Source organism: Mobula birostris, chromosome 2 (genome assembly GCF_030028105.1).
Source record: "Mobula birostris isolate sMobBir1 chromosome 2, sMobBir1.hap1, whole genome shotgun sequence".
Classification (NCBI taxonomy): Eukaryota; Metazoa; Chordata; class Chondrichthyes; order Myliobatiformes; family Myliobatidae; genus Mobula; species Mobula birostris.
In genome coordinates, this window is record NC_092371.1 from 41,742,738 (window position 1) to 41,761,229 (window position 18,492).

Here is an 18,492-nt window from a genome sequence, read left to right on the forward strand (position 1 = left end):
CTAAGTACCTTCAGATCCTTAACTACTTTTTAAACCTTTCTGCTAACTTGGTGATTCTGTTGTATGAAAAGATGTGCTCTGTTTTTTTTAAAGAGTTCTCAAAATTAATTTCTCTCTAATAATTTTTTTTTAGTATTGTTAGTCAGTTATTCTGTTTCCTAATCAATTTAAGGTGCTCTCTCTTTTTTTATTGTGTATTTGATTTATGGGCCTCACCAGTGCTTAGGCTTCATGTAGCCTAAGAAGCTAACATTTGATGCAATATTTTTGTGCTATGTTTCATTGCTTTGCTGATTAATCTCAAAAGATTTGAACATCTTCTAGGCATCAGTACTGAACCTTCATTTTTAAATCTCAAAGCCTTATGAAAGGTTAAGCGGGACACACTTGCAAATAATTTAAGCGTGTATTGCTTCAATTTCTTTGTCTTTGAGGCTTGTATTTAGAATAAGGTTGCAAGTTGTTTGTAAGTGTGTTGAGGGAAATCCTAAAATGAATTGTAATTTTTTTAGAATGTGCAAATGTTACCAGGTTTTACTTCCCATTATATTCTGTGACTTAACCAAACAGAAATAAGTAGTTAATATTTAAAAACACAAACAACAGGAATTCTGCAGATGCTGGAAATTCAAGCAACACATAAAAGTTGCTGGTGAACACAGCAGGCCAGGCAGCATCTCTAGGAAGAGGTGCAGTCGACGTTTCAGGCCGAGACCCTTCGTCAGGACGAAGGGTGGACTGCACCTCTTCCTAGAGTTGCTGCCTGGCCTGCTGCGTTCACCAGCAACTTTTATGTGTGTTGCTTGAGTTAATATTTAAATGTGTGTTTGGCTAGAAATTGGTGTTCCTTTGTAGATTTTTAGCTAATTTAGTTGAAAGCGCAGCATGATTAATTCTAGTCTTTAACTTTCATGATGCCCACAATTACTGATTTACCTTTAACTATTCCAGAAGCTAAAATTCTTTTTAAAAACTACATTGTGACTCTATTTAGTTTTATGATATGAGGTGTTCTTTTTTTTTATATAAAGATAGCATTATCAAAAGGGCACATAAGGAGCATGAAGCAGGAAAAAGCTGTTTAGACCATGAAGTGCACTTCTATCAGGCAGAACTATAGAATATCCCTCTATCTGTATATTTCTGCAACTTGAATCATAAGCAGCTGTTGTTTGATGCACTTGGCCCTTTCTGCATCACAGAACAATTGTGTGCAATTTTGCTTTCAATTCTGTGGTGGAAATACTGTGAGCCACCTTTGCAATGTATAAGAAAAACAGAACAGTGATAAATTTCCTGCTTTTTTTCTTGACAGACACAGTGCCTCTGCTTAGAACTACATTCCAGCAGTGTAACTGAGATGAAAAAAGTCATTGCAGGCATGGAGTTCTTTCAGTATTGTGTTTCACAACATATCAGAAGTTCCCAAAAATGTAAATTGCATTCATGCCGTAGTGGTGTCATAGCTGGGTTCATTTCCATTTAATTCCACCCTGTCAGAATTCATCAGTGTTGTTCATTTTTTTATTCCTGGCCTTTATTCAGCTGAGTTTGATCAGTGTGCAGGTGGAGTGAGCTGACAACTTATGAGATGATGTTAATTCTTTGAAATTTTGAAAATAGTTGGTGGAATGGGATTTTAAGAATTTAAAGAAATTATGCACAGCAGAGAAAGCAAATGAGGATAAACAAACATATTACTTTCATTCTTTTGGTAGCTTACTTGGGTTTGCTTAATGATTAAGAATGTTCTGGGTAAGTCATATCATACTTAATGGTATTTGGAAAATGCTCCCGTCAGGGTTTACTTCTGCTCTTTTTGGTTTGAACAGAAACTATGTACCAGCTTCCTGTTAACAACCTTGCAAATCTAAGAAAAGCTCGTAAAACGGTGAAAAAGATCCTTACAGATATTGGATTGGACTATTGTAAAGATCATATAGAGGTAAGTAAAAATTAATTTTTGGAAGGGGTGAACTGGATGGATTGAAATCTCATTGCATCTTGTTTAAACTATCCTTTTGTTAGCTTCTTGAAATGTATTGTAAATATACAATAATCTAAAATTCCTCTCCCAAGATGCAGAAGGTAGCTGATGTGGGAAGATAGTTAACCTGACATGATTAATGATACTCTTAACTAATTTCATTATCAAAGTACATATGGCTTTACTGTTTTGAGATTCATTTTCTTGCAGGCATTTACAGGAAAATAAAGAAGTACAATAGAATTTGTATATAAAGACTGACAAACACCCTATGTGTGAAAGAAGACAAATGGTGCAAAAAATGCCAAGTTGTTGCCTCCTTTGATTCTTCCACCAACAGTGGTGCCATCAGCAAACTTACATATAGTATTGGAGCTGTACTTAGCTACACAGTCATGGGTATACAGTGAGGCAAGTAGGGGACTAAGCATATAGCCTCATGGTGCACCTGTGCTGATAGCGATTGTGGAAGAGATGTTGGCTAAGAATCTACAACTGAGGAAATTGCGGATCCAGTTCCACCCACATCTTGGAGCTTAGTGATTAGTGTTAAGGGATCGATTAGTGCTGAATGCTGAGCTGTAGTCAATGAAGAGCATTCTGATGTATGCATCTTCATTGTTCAAGTGTTCCAGAACTGAGTGAAAGGCCAATGAAATGGCATCTGCTGTAGTACCTGTTATGATTGTACTCAAATTAGAGCGGTTCTAAGTCACTCCTTCGCCTGGAGTTGATGTGCTTCATCACCAGCAACTCAGGGCACTTTATCATAATTAATTTAAGTGTTATTGGACAAGAGCTGTGGAGGCAGATTACCACATTCTTCTTGGGCTCTGGTACGATTGATGGCTGCTTGAAGCAAGTGGGCTGCGGGATTGTCAAAGTAAGAGATGCTTTCTTCTTGTTGATGCCATCGGGAAAAAGGTACAGGAGCCTCAGGACTCACACCACCAGGTTTAGGAATAGTTACTACCCCTGAACCATCAAGCTCTTGAACCAAAAGGGATAATTTCACTTGCCCATCACTAAAATGTTCCTACAACCAACAGACACTTGTAAGAATTCTTTATCTTGTGTTCTTGATATTTGTTGTTTATTTATTTCTTTTTGTGTTTGCACAGTTTGTTGTCTTTTGCAGTCTGGTTGTCCACTCAAGTTGATGAGATCTTTCATTGGTTCTGTTATGGTTATTGTGCTATAGATTTATTGAGTGTGCCCTCAAGAAAATGAATTTTAGGGTTATATGTGGTGATGTATATGTGCTTTGATAATTTACTGGAAGTCAGTAAGCACTCTGGCCACTTGAGTCACACAGATCTTCAGTATTTAGCCAGGTACACTATCTATGCCAAATGCATTCTGTGGGTTCACCTTCCTGAAGGATACTCTCAAATCAGCCTCAGACTGAAATCACAGGGTCATCGGGGGCTGTGTGGGGTTTGTGAAGGTGCCTCCACACCTGTTAGTCAAAGCAAGCAGAAAAAACAATGAGCTCATATGGGAGTGAAATTCTATCATTTTACGTTGCTTGATTTTGCTTTGTATGAACTGATGGCATTCAGTCACAGCTGTCAGGCATCCTTCTGTGATGCAAGTTCAGAAGAAACTCTTCTAGATTAGGTTATACTTGATACTAACATAATATAATGTGCCTGGAGGTTTTCTCTGTTCTGTGATGTCATTTGTCGATAATTTATATTCTTTTAGGTAGAATAGTATTCTTGCCTTCCTAAACTAAATCAATGGGCACGTGCATTAACTTTTGTGTTTGTTAATTTTGGCTTTGGGGGTTGGGAAACACATTATTGGAACATAGTTTCTGTAGATTTTTAATTAGGGTGTTGGTAAATTTCTGTGAGCTCCCCTTTATCTGAAATGCCAACTGCTCAGTTTTGCAAATACTCCCTGACCTGCTGAACTTATAACCAGCATATTTCATTTTCATCTCAGATTATTCACAATCTGTAATACAATATTTTCAGAAGAATGTAGCTTGTTTTTGACATCGGTTTGTCTTTTTAACGTCTTAATATTTGTTAAAGCTAATTGAGTCTGAACCAGGATAAATAGAATACTTATGAATCTGATACATTGTGAAGCTATTTAAATTTGGTCATTTGATAAGATCATTTTTCCTGCTTTAATTTAAGAGTTTCCGTGATGTACCAAGAAAAACACTGCAAAACAGAATTTGTCTTGAGCCTAGAATAAGAAGCTAATCTTAATCTCCTTCCTAATTGGTTTTGTATATGCACTAAGGTATATCTTACTTTAACCACTCTCTCAACATAGCACTGCCCTTGGCTGCCCCCTCAATGACCAATTGTTCCTTTACTTCTGTGTCAGTTTAACTATGACTGTCTTAAAACTTGCAATCAGGGATTTTCAATTAAGACTTTTGGAAAAGGTTGAATTTAATGAAGAGCACCATAATGAATTTATTGAAGCTATATTGTGTTTGACTAACCTGTTTGATAGCCCAGATAAAAGGCTAGATAACGTGATCAATGCCCATAGAATTAAAGGGTCAGTGACAGCCTTGTTAGGAAATTAGCTTAAAGGTAAAGTATGAGTAAATAGCTGTTTTTCAGAATAGAGGATAATGGACAGTAGATATAGAACATGTATAGAGGATAATTACCAAATGTTGATGTGGGAATTAGTTTTTTTTTTGACGTAAATGAGTTGGGAGTGGATATCCAGATAAAATTTCAGATAGTGCAGAACTTGGCATTACATTAAATCGTGAGGGGGACAGATACAGCCTGCAAAAAGATATGTGGTCAGAACGCGGAGATGGCACATGAAATTTAATAGAACGAAGCACTATGGTTTAGCAGAAAGAATGAGACAATATATACCAAATGACAGAGTTCTTGAATGAATATGCAATTGTAAGTGGCTTGGCATATTGAGGGAGTGGTTAGTGAAGTTTATGGCAAAGAAGACAAAAGCAGGGAAGTTGTATAAGATCCTACAGGTTGTATGGTGACCCTGTGTAAGATACTGGTTTGGTCCAACTAGAGGTTGCATCCTATTTTTAGCACAAGAGTTTAGGAAGGATATTGAAAGTCCAAGACGATGTCTATTTTTAAAAAAATTGAATTAGTTCCAGGCATGAGTTATATTAGCTGTTGAAGTTAAGATGCTCTCCTTAGGGCAAAGGAGGTTGGAAAGAAATTTGAAGATGTGTAAAAACATGATTTTTAATAGGGTAAGTAGAAGGTGATTTTAAAAGGTAGAAAGTAATGGCTCACCAGCAGATGCCTCAAAGCCGAAGTATTACAGATTTATAATTTGGTCAGTAGGTATAATAGGATCCTTTATAAGATAACTGGTTAAGATAATTTGTAGAAATAAGACCTATGAGCAAAAATGGGCTATTCAGCTCATTTAGTCTGTCTGCCATTCCATCATGGCTGATTTATTATCCCTCTCAACTCTGTTATCCTGCCTTCTACCCATAACCTTTGACACCCTTACTAATCAAGAACCTATCAACCTCCAATTTAAGTATGCCCAGTGATTTACACTGCATAGCTGTATGTAGCAATGAATTCCACAGATTCACCACCCTCTTCACTAAAGAAGTTCCTCCTCATCTCTGTTCCAAAAGGGCGTCCTGTATTCTGAGGCTGTGCCCTCTAGTCCTAGACTCTTCTCTTCCCACCCCCCCACCCCTGACTATAGGTAACCTCCTCTCCATGTTCACTCTATTTAGATGTCACCTTTTTGGTGGATACCCTGGCTGTCAGTGAAACAAGGTTTTCAAGGTTTTAGACAAATACCTGAAAAATTAAAGTATTTACAATTGAGGCCAGTTATCTACTTGTGTGAGGGGGTAGAAGTAAAATTGTCTTTTGCAAAGTGGGTAGTTATGATCTGGTACTTAGTGCTCATAAAAGTTATGGAAAAAAAAACACACAGGGTTTTGCTTAGTGTATTAGATTGACACCAGAGGGAACACAATTTGCCAGAGAATGGAATTGCCAGTAGTGCTCTGTTTGTTTAAATAATCACTTCTGATGTTAAAGTAATTGAATGATTCTGCATTGAACATCCTATTATTGGAAAAAGCTACTGAAGGTTTTATACACTTAATAACGTATCACTTTGCTGCTTAGTTTTAAGTGATTTGTGATTGAAACTACTTATGTTGAAAAGGGAGAAAAGGTTTTTTTAGGAAGTTTCAGAACTTTTTATGATTAATATATTGAATGCTAGTATTACTCTTAATTTTTCATATGCAACTAAAAATGTTCTTACAGGATTTCAAGCAGTTTGAACCAAATGACTTTTACCTAAAGAACACTACATGGGATGATGTCTCACTTTGGGACCCTTCTTCTACAAAACTACAGGTTTGTTTGATTTCAAAAACATTATATCTAATTATCAGGAAGAGCTTTTTTACTACATTGTAACAGGAAATACTTGTTCTTGACGATTTGGCAAATGTAAGTTGGTAAATCCACTGTGATTAAAGATTTCATTTATTTATGCTGGCTGGTATACTGTATGGTGTTGGCGCGTGGCCAAGTGGTTAAGGCGTTCGTCTAGTGATTTGAAGGTCGCTAGTTCGAGCCTTGGCTGAGGCAGCGTGTGTTGTCCTTGAGCAAGGCACTTAACCACACATTGCTCTGCGATGACACCGGTGCCAAGCTGTATGGGTCCTAATGCCCTTCCCTTGGACAACATCGGTGGCATGGAGAGGGGAGGCTTGCAGCATGGACAACTGCTGGTCTTCCATACAACCTTGCCCAGGCCTGCACCCTGGGAACTTTCCAATGCGAAAATCCATGGTCTCGTGAGACTAACGCATGCCTATATACTGTATGAAATTAAAATTATGGGAGTCATTTTGTGGTAAAGTAAGAGATTATTGAAAAGGTGGAGTGAAAATATTTTTTTCTCTCCTAAATTTAGTTTCCAAAACAAGCAGTCTAAATTTGGTGCAATAGCATTTGGTGTAATGAACTATCATATGAGCTGTTAGTTTTTTCATGCAATGAATTAACACTCAAGATCGATAAAACACTTTGATTAACCAAAAGGTGAAGTATTTTGGATGAAAATTATTGTACATTTGTGTAGAGAAATGCTCAGGCTATAATTCAAGAATGCAACATAGTTACAAATCAATATTGATTCCTCTCTAGATATGAATTGTGATTAAATGCAGTTGATAAATTTGTTCAGATGCCTCCAGCCTTCTCATTAACTGGACTATCAGCCAGCTTGTAAATTTGAAATTAGTGTGTTACTACTAGTGTAGTTACTAAAACTATGCCATGGCTGAATAGAATGCTACATAATTGATTCAGAGTAGATTCTGGCATTACATTTCAAAATAAAACTTGTCATATGCATAATATCGGATAAATTATACAATAGCCTACTGTTATATTTATGTTTACTTCATGGGTGAGCTTAGATTGCCTTTTATTGCAAAATAGCTGAACAATTATCTTTTTTTTTCATTTTCAGGATTATCGTACAAAGCCATTTTGTTGCAGCGCTTGTCCATTTGCATCCAAATTTTTTTCTGCCTACAAAAGCCACTTCAGAAATGTTCATAGTGAAGATTTTGAAAACAAAATACTTATTAATTGCCCTTATTGCCCATACAATGCTGACAGAAAGACCCTGGAAACTCATATCAAGATATTTCATGTCCCTCTCTGGAAAGTACCTAGTGGAGGCAAGAATGCACACCATGAAAAGTCAAAGCAGGATAGCAATCTTAAACTGAAACATGCTGATAGCGTGGAACAAGCAGTTTATTACTGTAAGAAGTGTACTTACCGAGATCCGCTTTATGATGTTGTCCGGAAACATATTTACAGAGAACATTTTCAGCATGTGGCAGCTCCTTATGTGGCAAGAACAGGAGACAAGTCAGTGAATGGAACGTTTTCTGCCACTAACGGAAGAGAGGATGGGACTGTGCACTGTAAACGTTGTCTCTTCATACCCAAAACTTATGAAGCCTTGGTTCAGCATGTTATTGAAGACCATGAACGAATAGGATACCAAGTAACAGCAATGATAGGGCATACAAATGTGGTTGTTCCAAGATCAAAACCTTTGATGCTGATAGCACCAAAACCACATGACAAAGCTTTAACTGCTGGAAATTATCAGAGTGTGAAAACTTCAATGCAGCAGAATATGAATCGCGTATCCATGTCCAAAAATGCACAGAATTCTGCTGTTAATCTTATGTCAGGTAGTGGTCGTCTGCCACCAAAATATGCTGTTTCATCAATGGCACATAACTATCCTTTGGGTCAACAAATGAGGCTCCCACTGCCAGGTGGTTTACCAGTTCCTCTTCAGCAGCGATCACAGACGGTAAAACAATTAATCTCTGGTGGCAATGGGCGTCAATATGGAGTTGGTGCTGGTGAACAGAGGCGACCATCTCAGATGCAATATAATGTTCAGGCGGGTAGCTTGACTGGGAACAGTGGATCCAGTCAATTGTCAATGAAACAGTCACAGTTCAGTATTTCTCAAGCACAAAGGATGCAAGGATTATCTACTTCAGCGGTGAAGTCATTAGCTTCACCAACAGGCTTGAGTAATTCTGCTAGCCAGAGTCCTGCATTAGCTGGGTCTGCTGCTCAGAAGTGGAAGATTTGTACAATGTGTAATGAGCTTTTCCCAGAAAGTGTATATAGCATACACTTTGAGAAGGAGCATAAAGCTGAAAAGATCCAGGCAGTAGCTAATTACATTCAGAAGATCAATAGCTTCACAAGCAAATGTCTCTACTGTAACCGTTATTTACCTAGTGAAACGCTGCTTAACCATATGCTTATACATGGACTCTCGTGTCCTTATTGCCGGTCCACTTTCAATGATGTTGAAAAGATGGCTGAACATGTAAGAATCCTTCATATTGATGAAGAAGTGGGACCCAAGACTGAATCAACATTAACTTTTGATTTGTCTACACAGAAAGGTAGTCGCAGTAATATACAGCTCCATGTTACTACATACAGTACCTCTGAGAGTGCCTCTGTGGAGAATACAAATTATCGATCCCAGAATCAGAACTTGGCTTTTAGAAAGCCAGAAGGGCAGCTGCAGCAGCCAAAACCACAAGTGAAATCTAAAATAAAGCCAGATTTGAATTCTATTTCTCAAACTCAATTACCCTATAAAAATGATGTTGGCAAAACCCTTTGTCCCTTGTGCTTCTCTATTTTGAAGGGTCCAATATCTGATGCTTTGGCACACCACTTGAGGGAACGACATCAAGTGATACAAACAATTCATCCAGTGGAAAAAAAGCTTACCTATAAATGCATTCATTGTTTGGGAGTCTACACAAGTAACATGACAGCCTCTACCATAACATTGCATTTGGTGCACTGTAGAGGTGTTGGAAAAGCACAAAATGGTCAGGATCGAAGTCTTGCTCATGCTAAGGTAACTCATTCACCAAGTGTAATGCCCATGAAGCGAGAATATGAGTATGAATATGGGGACTTTGCTTTAATGAAAAAAAGGAAATTGGATGGTGAGGAAGCTGTTCAGAGCTTTACCTTGGGAGAGGATAAACCAGAGGAGCCTGTAGTTTTAGCTATCGATCCCAAGGGGTATGAGGATGAGTCCTATGAGGCCAGAAAAATGTTCCTTACAAACTATTTTAACAAGCAACCTTATCCAAGCAGAAGAGAAATTGAAAAGTTGGCAGCTGGCTTATGGTTATGGAAATCGGATATTGCTTCCCACTTCAGCAATAAGAGGAAGAAATGTGTTCGAGATTGTGAGAAGTTCAGGCCCAAGGTACTGCTTGGATTTAACATGATGGAGATGCGAAAAGTAAAGCATAACATGGACTTTGGGCCTACTTGGAATATGCTAAATAACAAAGAAATAGATGGTAAGGAACCTGCTACTTTAAAGCCAAGCATGGAAAAAGTAAATCAGAAACTGGAGAAGGGGAGAAGAGGTTTAAGTCTGGGATCTGAAAAAGTGGAGGGAACTATTTTAGATTTGAGCTCCCAGATGGAGGAAAATTCTAATCCAAACTTGGGAAAGATGAAAGGAAAAGCTGTGAACCAGCGTTCAGAAAACCTGGAGGGCAATGCTTTAGACTTGAGCACTCAGGTGGATGAAAGACCTTCAAACACCAGCTCTGCAGTGGTGGAGGGTACACCATTGGATTTGAGTGCTCAGATGGTGGAGGAAAGTCCTTCAATCAAGAGCACTGAGATGGTAGAAGAAAGCCCTTCAAATATGAGTTCTGAGATGGTGGCAGAGAGTCCTTCAAATGTAAGTTCTGATATGGTGGAGGGAAGTGCTTTGGATCTGAGTTCCCAGATGGTGGAGAAGAGCCCTTCAAGTATGAGTGCCGAGATGGTAGAGGAGAGCCCATCTAATATGAGCGCTGAGATGGCAGAAGCAAGCCCTTCAAATATGAGTCCAGACAATATGGAGGAAAATGCTTCAAATACTTGTGGTGGTGAAGATTTGTCATCAAGTGAAATGAGTGGTTTGCAGAGTAGGGAAGAAACTTCTGAAATGGTTCCTGAAGATTTAAATAACGAATTTCGAAAGCCTGCATTTACAGAAAATGCATCATTGGGGTTGAAGGATGATGTTTCAAATATGGATGAAGAGTATCCTGAACAATCTTCTGAATCAAAAGATAAGGAATCAGAAAGTGAAGATTCAGAAGATCTTTCTGAATGCAAAGAAGCTGGTTCACCAGCTGAGGATGGACTTGTATCTCCACAAGCATCTGATCAAGAAGATGTTTCATCTGAGCTGAAGCAAGAATTTTGGATCAAACGACCATGGACAGATGATGTATCCCAAAGTGAAGAGGAGGAGGAGCCCCCTCGGACCTCTGAAACAAAAGCTGCATTGGAAAATGATGAGCAAAATTGGGGAGGGGGGCCACGTGAATGGAGTGGAGCACAGTTCCAAAATGAAGGAGAAAAGTGGGCCAAAGAACGGCCTGAGTGGAAAAATGTTTCGCCAGAAAATGAAAGTTTGTCTAATCCATTGTTAGAATGGCAAGGTAACACAGCAGATAGTGAAGGTGAGGAGCTTGATCAGCTCCTCGATCAGTCAAATGATGGTCTTTCTGATAATGTGGCAGAACCTGTTTGTGGATCTTCATCAGGTGTTGGGTTAAGTAGTCAACCTGCATAAAGTTTGACTTATTATGGAGCTTTGCTGTGAATTGTGTGCAGTATCTGAAAATGAAAAAAGCCAGTGTATAAAATCTGAAGGACTATTCAAAGGTACAGAATTACAGATGGGGGTTGGGGGGCAGTAAAATGTAACTGGTTTTGTTGCATTTTGCCCTCAGGTTGCTCTACAGTTGTACAAAAGTGGCATTGTAATTTACTTTCTAAATGTTTTCTCATTTACCTATGGTAGTGAAAGGCCAACATGTACTTACTGGTTAACAGTGTACTGTACTATAGATTTCAATAAGACCTTTAAGTTTGTTATATTCATTTACTCAGTCTGCGTAGCTGGAATGTATATTTCTACAGTTTTAGAGCCATTCTAAGTGAAGCTTATCGTATAGGTCTTGTGTACTTGTTCTAGATTTACTGTATGATTCACCTTTTTTTAGTGCCCCTGCTGTCAAATAAATGCAGCATTTAGTTCACTTGATAACTGCTTGAAGGAGGTTGTGCTGTAGTGTCTGTCAACATTATTATAAAACTAGTTTTTATTGCACATATCCTTATACAACTTTGGTAGCATTTGGCCAGTAGCTTACTGAACATAATAACTGGCCTTACTGTAATATGGCAAATTGCTGTTTAATGTATCCTTTGCTCCAATATTGATGGTTACTGGCATTTCAAATGTTAATGCATTTTTAAAGTCTCCCTTCAGCCTAAATTACTTACAGAATTAGGAATGAAATTCATAATATGCTGATTTGACTGATTTGTGTTTGGATCAGCGCACATGGTGAATTGGGTAAAACATGGCAAATATTTAGAAATGCCTACTTTTGCCTATTTCAAGGTTATATGTTAGGGATAAAAACACCATTATGGTGTTTGTATACATTGTATCATCTATGTAATAGTGTCTGTGTAGTAAATTTCATTTTTGTGATCTTTATTTTCCTTTGTACTTTTCATTTACACTTATGGAAAATAAAATGCTTTATCGTACTCTATTGTGTATGATATTTACATGCATTTTTACATTATGTACTTGACATAGTGGACAGTTTTAAATAAAATGCAGTCCTTATATGAGTTTCATAAAGACCATTTAATGAAATTCAACAATATTTTAAACTTAAAACTTAAATACAGGCTGTTTTGTAAGTTCACTAATAGATATGTTTTGTAATCATTCTTGAATCATTTTGAAGCTATAAATATTAGGCAGAAATTACTACTTTTTGTTTTTGGTCAGGGTGCACCTTGAATTACTGCTGCACCTTGGTTATGTTTTATAAATTTAGTGTTTGTGCATTCAGAGTATGCTGTGAGCTTTGTGTAGTTTCTTCATGACTAATTAGTTGTAATAATTCAGTAATCCAGTGGCTATGTAAATCTCCATTGAAGTTGGATTATATGCATGGATAAATGTTAATGCATTAATTTGTACTTCAGTTCTGAAGATAACACCTTAACTCAAGTCAGATTAGGAGTCTGGATTCCACTTTTTTCAGGTTCTACTAAGATGTTGAACTGCATCTTTATTCCATGTTATTGAAACTGTAAAAGCAATTTAATTTCAGATAACCCTTTCAATTTAACAGAAACCAGATTGTTTTTTGGCCAAACTATTCTTGTTTATGAATAAGTTTTTGCAAGGGAAAGTTTGAAGAAGAATCCTGACAAAATTCAGAAATTAAGCAACCTTACTTATTTATGGACTAATGTTATTCCTGGTAAAGATGTGTACTGCTGTAATGGTAGCTTTTACTGCTCATACTTATCTGTCCTTGAGCTGCATAGCTTGGTGAGCTAGCTGTATGGGTATTGGTCTAAATTTCTTCTTAGGCTATTTTCTTTACCTAGATGGGTTTGGTTTCAATCTCATTAGTAATTCAGAAAGATTTGTCTAACCATAGGAATTTAAATTCCCAGCTACGGTATTGAAAACTGAAGTTGCTAGGTCAGTAGTCAAGGCTTAAAGATTATATTTCTGAAAAAAAATGTAAATGTAGACTGCACTTGATGGATATGTTGGTTTTTGGGACTACTTCCAAACTGATAATATGGGGGTTTCTCTCTTTATAAAGAATTTAGTAAGAAAGTGAAGTTCAAAATGTGATTACAGTGCATATTTACAGATTTAAATGGCTGAAGATTTACACTTGTAAGTTGTCCTAATTCTCGTGCACTTGGTGACAAGCATTTTATGTGTCACAGTGCATTGAGTCGTGTTGTTATGCAGGACACGTAGTATATTAGTTGTAACAAAAAAACTTAAGTGCTGTATTTTGTGGGGTTTTCTGTATGTTTTGATAATACATTTGTAAACTTCATTTTCTAATCATGAGCAATGCTATTTAGAATGTTTAATGTTGGCTGACTGCTTTGGGGGATAGAATCAGTATAATTGCTAGTATCAAAGTCTCTTTAAGCTCAATTGCTAACATATTGTCTTCTGACTCAAAAATTGCAGTTCCAGATTTTTTTTTTTGAAGCATCAAGGAATAGGTCTAACTGCAAAGAATCATCATGGGCTTGAGAGGCTTGAATGTGCACTAAATATATGATTGAGGAAGCAGTGTTTCTGAAATGATTTCTTAGAATGCTAGGCAGTATGTTACTTTCCTACATAACCTTACAAAAACATTTGTCACATGTACATCTAAACATACAGTGAAATGCATCATTTATGTCTGTGTGCTGGGCAGCCTGCAAGTGTTGCTGACACCAACGTCGCATTCTCACTACTTCATAATCCTGACTTGTATGGCTTTGGAATGCGAGGGAGAAACTGGAACACTCAAAGCAAACCCATGTAGCCGTGTGGAGAATGTACAAAGTACTTGCAGACAGGAATTGAACACCGATCTAGTACTGTAAAGCATTTCACTAACTGCTATGATATAGTGCAGCCTATAATAGGTTTAAATTATTCTGGAAATCAGCCATAGGGCAGGCAACAATGAGAATCTTTAAAAAATATATCTTGGTTTGGTGCTGCAATCCAATTCCTTTTGCTGTAATAAGTACAAAGAGTTGAAGTCAAAAATTGAATATAAAATACATAATTTCTTTGGAATTTTTTTGACATTCTTTTAGTTAGCTATAGCAAAGGATATTATACTAGGATCAGTTTTTAAAAATCTCTGTTTTTTTAAACTTCCTTACAGGCTTGCAAATGGTTCTATTTAGCATAGTAGCAATTAATTTGCCCTGGAGCTGAAGCTTGATTTTGTGTTTGGTTCCACCATTTTTATAAAACTAATGAAATTGAAAGTGGAATTTCTATCTTTGGTATTATTCACAGTTGAAGCTCCTCAGTCTTTTGTGCTGGTTTAGTTAATGGCAGTCAAATTGTATGCGCACTGGCCAGAGTTTGTGTGTGTTAGTGTCACTGACTTTACAAGAACACTGTGAAATTAGGATGAAAATGCTGTACCCATTTGAATGCATAGAATAAACCCCAAAGCTTCATATAGCTGTTCTAGTATCTTGAAGGGAAAGGGTACTTGAGCTGGCCGATTTTTATCAAAGTTATTCAAATCTTGGACATTCAAAAGTCCTATTCCCCAGTTGAGGCAATAAACTGTATATATTGTATATATGTAGTATTAGAGGCAAACTTTAATCTTAGCAAGTTATGCCATCCATAATCACAAACCAAAAATAGATTAATCATTCTGTTGTGCATATTATATAAGGGCCTTGACACCATTTTCCTGTTTAGGCCTCCATACCCCGTTTTCCAAAGTTTTAAAGTCTACTGCGCTTCCATGACTCAAATTCAAAAAGATTGGTGAGAAGAATTTTTTTTTACTTTGCCATGTGGTGAGACTATAACCCTTAGTGCTAACTTCCTATGGCAGGTAAATGTCCTGTGGCATCTACTTATCTAACCATCTTAGAGCTTGTAGGTGTCACAAGGTCATCTTCTATGCTTTTATTTTTCAGAATGTAAGGTCAATCTGTTTAATATTTTCTCATAAGGATGGATTTGTGGCAGGTGTCAGTAGGCATTATATCTTCTCAGACAAAATGTCAACTCATCAGAAATGAAGAATTACATTTAATTGCTAGATTTGGAAACATTCCTGATTTTTTTTTAAAATAATGGCATCCCACTATGTATCAGTTGGTTGTCCTTTGCATCCTTTGGTACTAAATAGAACTACCTGGTGCTTCCAAAATATTTTTTCACGTCTGATCAAACTGCTAGCATCATATCTTGCCTGCATGGATGCGTATTCTTGGGCGCAGGGAATGAGAATCATGGGTTGACAATAATGCAGAAGGAGTAGAATTCAAAACAATTCCCAGGAGGCAATATCAGCAACATGTCCAGATTTCAACGGTCCATATTTTTGTGCTGGTAGTGGAGCTAGTCTTTGCTGATGAAATCTATTGTATTTCTCAACACCTGTAACATGAAAGATCTGGTCGGATAATGATCCTGCCTACTTTTTCCCCATGGCTATCAGGATAAGGATACAAGAGCTATGATCACTTGTAAGTGCTCAGAAGTAACTTTTTATTGGAAGTCATGCCTGCAGTTCCAATCAAAAGCTCTTATATTAATTATGTTCCCATGAGATGTTTGTAATTTGATTTCAATGGGTGTGGTGTATTAATAATAAATTATTCTAGCAATATGTGATTGAAAGTATGGCAGTAGTGAAGATGACTGAATTTGGGATAAAGCGTTAGGCTGAAGTCTTTGATATCTTCTTCCATCCTGGTGGTTTCCTGTGAAGTGAGCTATCCAGTACATTTTATCAAGATGGTTGGATGTGGTTACTAGTCCCTCTGAGAAAAAAAAAATCATCTTGATTGCTAAGGAAGTAGAAATAGTGCATGGTTTTGACTGAAAATGTCAACAGTTCCTTGTGCAGACACTGCTTGACTCAGTTCGTCCAGCAGCTCATTGTTGCTCCAGAGATAACTTGTCTTCTCCACTGAGTGTGCTTACTTCAACAACAACTGCAAATAAATAATAGTACTGAGGTTTAAAAGTATTGGTTACCTTTTGCATATTTCCTAATAACTTGTGTGCTGGTTTTAGTTTTGATTACATCTCTTTGTATCTCCCTTTAAAACCTCAGAACTTTACAGCACAGGAAAGGACCTTCAGTCTATGATGTTGAATCAAAAGACCATAAAACATAGGAGCAGAGTTAGGTGATTTGGCCATCACCTAACTTTATTGATTTATTATCCCTGTCAACCCCATTAGTGCCTTCTGCCCATAACTTTTGACCCCCTTGCTAATTAAGACCCTGTTAAACTCCACTTTTAAGTACACCCAATGATGACCTCCACGGCCAAAATTCTTGTCTCTCTTCTAAAGACCTTTGATTCTAGGCTGTGCCCTCTAGTCCTAAACTCCCTCACTATAGGTTACATACTCTTCATGTCCACCCTATCTAGGTCTTTAAATATTCAATTCAATGTGATTTCTCTCCTCATTCTTTTAAACTGCAATGAGTACAGGCCCAGAGCCTTCAAAAGCTTCTCATATGTTAACCTTCTCATTCTCTGGATTATACATCACTGTTAGCTACTGGTGAAGTGCCCAGTGATGAGAGAGAGAAAAACCTGGGAATTAAAGTCTAGTGACTGGGGGCAGAGGAGATTTTGAGGGATTAGATAAGCGTATATGGAAAGCTTGGCGCTGATTCACTTTTTTTATGGGAGATCATAATCTCACAAATATGAAATTTTCTTTTTAAGTAATCTTCCTGCCTGTACATGAACCATATCCATTCCCTGGATATTCTTATGCCAAAAGAACATTTGCAGGCATCCTGACCTCTGCAAGGGACTGGCAGCTGAAGTTCCCCAACCATATCGCAGCCACCACCCTGCAACCAGACATTGTCCTTGTGTCTGGGTCTACTAAGCAAGTGGTGCTGCTGGAGCTGACAGTCCCATGGGAAGATAGCTTGGAAGAGGCCTTTGAAAGGAAGCTTTCCAAGTATGCAGGACTGGTCAGCAACTGTCAGCAGGCTGGATGGAGAGTGAGTTGTCTTCCAGTGGAGGTTAGTTGTAGGGGATTCGCAGCCCGTTCCTTAGTTAGAGCCTTCAGCATTTTGGGCATCAAGGGAGAGAGGAAGAGGAGAGCCATCTGGCCACAAGCTGGGGTCTGATCAGCCCCGGCTGGGTCACCTGGAGGAGGTTGTATGATGTCGAAAGACCCGAAACATCCGATGATTCCAGGAACATCACTGAAGATGTGTCCAGAAGCATCAGTAGATGTATGGTAACCTCTATTTATAGTTCGTATCATCTAATCCGGGCATCATTTTGATAAACCTCTTCTGAATCCTCTCCAAAGCATTCCTCTGTAATGAAGCAACGAACAGCATGCAGTACTCCAAATTTTTATACAACTGCAACCTGAACCTATCAACAGTCAGCTTTATTATCACTGACATATGCCATTGAAATTTGTGGTAGTAGTATTACAAGACATAAAAGTTACTCTGTAAGTTACAAGAAATACGTGGTGCAAAAGAGGAATAGTGAGGTACTGTTTGTGGACTTTATAAAAATATGGTGGAAAACATTTTGAGTGTGTGTCTTTAGGCTCCTGTACCACCTCCCTGGGCCAGCTGGCGGTGTAGTGGCATCAACACCGGATTTCAAGGCAGATGGTCCTGAGTTCAAATCCAGCTGGGACCCAACCTGGGCAGCAGCAGTATCTGCGTGGAAAAATGCCTGGCAATCTACTTCTGTATCTTGCCATGAAAACCCTAAGGACCACGAGGTCACAAAGAGTCGGACAAGACTTAACGACTGAACAACAAACCACCTTCCTAAGCGTAATAATGAAAAGGCTGTGTGTTAGATGGTGAGAGTCCTTAATGAGGATGCCCCAGCACTGAAGGCAAACAGGCCGTAGCTATTTTTTTTTTCAATTTACTTGTGTTGTCACTTTCAGGGAGCTGGAGACTAGGACTCCAAGATAACTTTGTACTTCAGTGGTTTATCCAGCCATTATATGTTTGTGTTCCTTTTACATTTGCCAGGATTAAACTTCATTTGTCATTTTTCTGCCCAATAACTAACTGATGCATATCCTGCTGTATCCTTTGACAAACTTCACTGAAACTCCACAGGTCTTTTTGCAAACTTATTTTATCCTTGATAAAAACTGATTAATCCAAAATCATAATTACCTATTTGCTGTTCCTTTCCGTTATATATATATATATATATATATAAAATATTAAAATTACTCATGACCTGTACAACTCCCCCTTTCCTCTAATTTGTCTATCATTGTTCTGAATCTGTTTGCATTAAACATGGAGTTATAGTGGAGTTGTATGTATACTGACCTGCACTGCA

The 18,492-nt window shown here is 37.8% G+C and overlaps 2 protein-coding genes across 2 annotated transcripts in view; one reads left to right on the plus strand and one right to left on the minus strand.

Annotated features, from left to right (window-relative positions):
• Nucleotides 1-12,147, plus strand: part of adnpb (activity-dependent neuroprotector homeobox b) — a 37,622-nt gene extending 25,475 nt beyond the window's left edge. The window contains exons 3-5 of the mRNA XM_072239907.1: nucleotides 1,833-1,945; nucleotides 6,256-6,348; nucleotides 7,475-12,147. Coding sequence (XP_072096008.1) covers nucleotides 1,838-1,945; nucleotides 6,256-6,348; nucleotides 7,475-11,158 — 3,885 coding nt within the window. The 5' untranslated portion in view covers nucleotides 1,833-1,837 and the 3' untranslated portion in view covers nucleotides 11,159-12,147. The remainder of the gene's footprint in view (nucleotides 1-1,832; nucleotides 1,946-6,255; nucleotides 6,349-7,474) is intronic.
• LOC140186074 (uncharacterized) overlaps nucleotides 1-18,492 on the minus strand; it is a 66,267-nt gene that overhangs the window by 2,891 nt on the left and 44,884 nt on the right. The gene's annotated exons all lie outside the window — the stretch shown is intronic.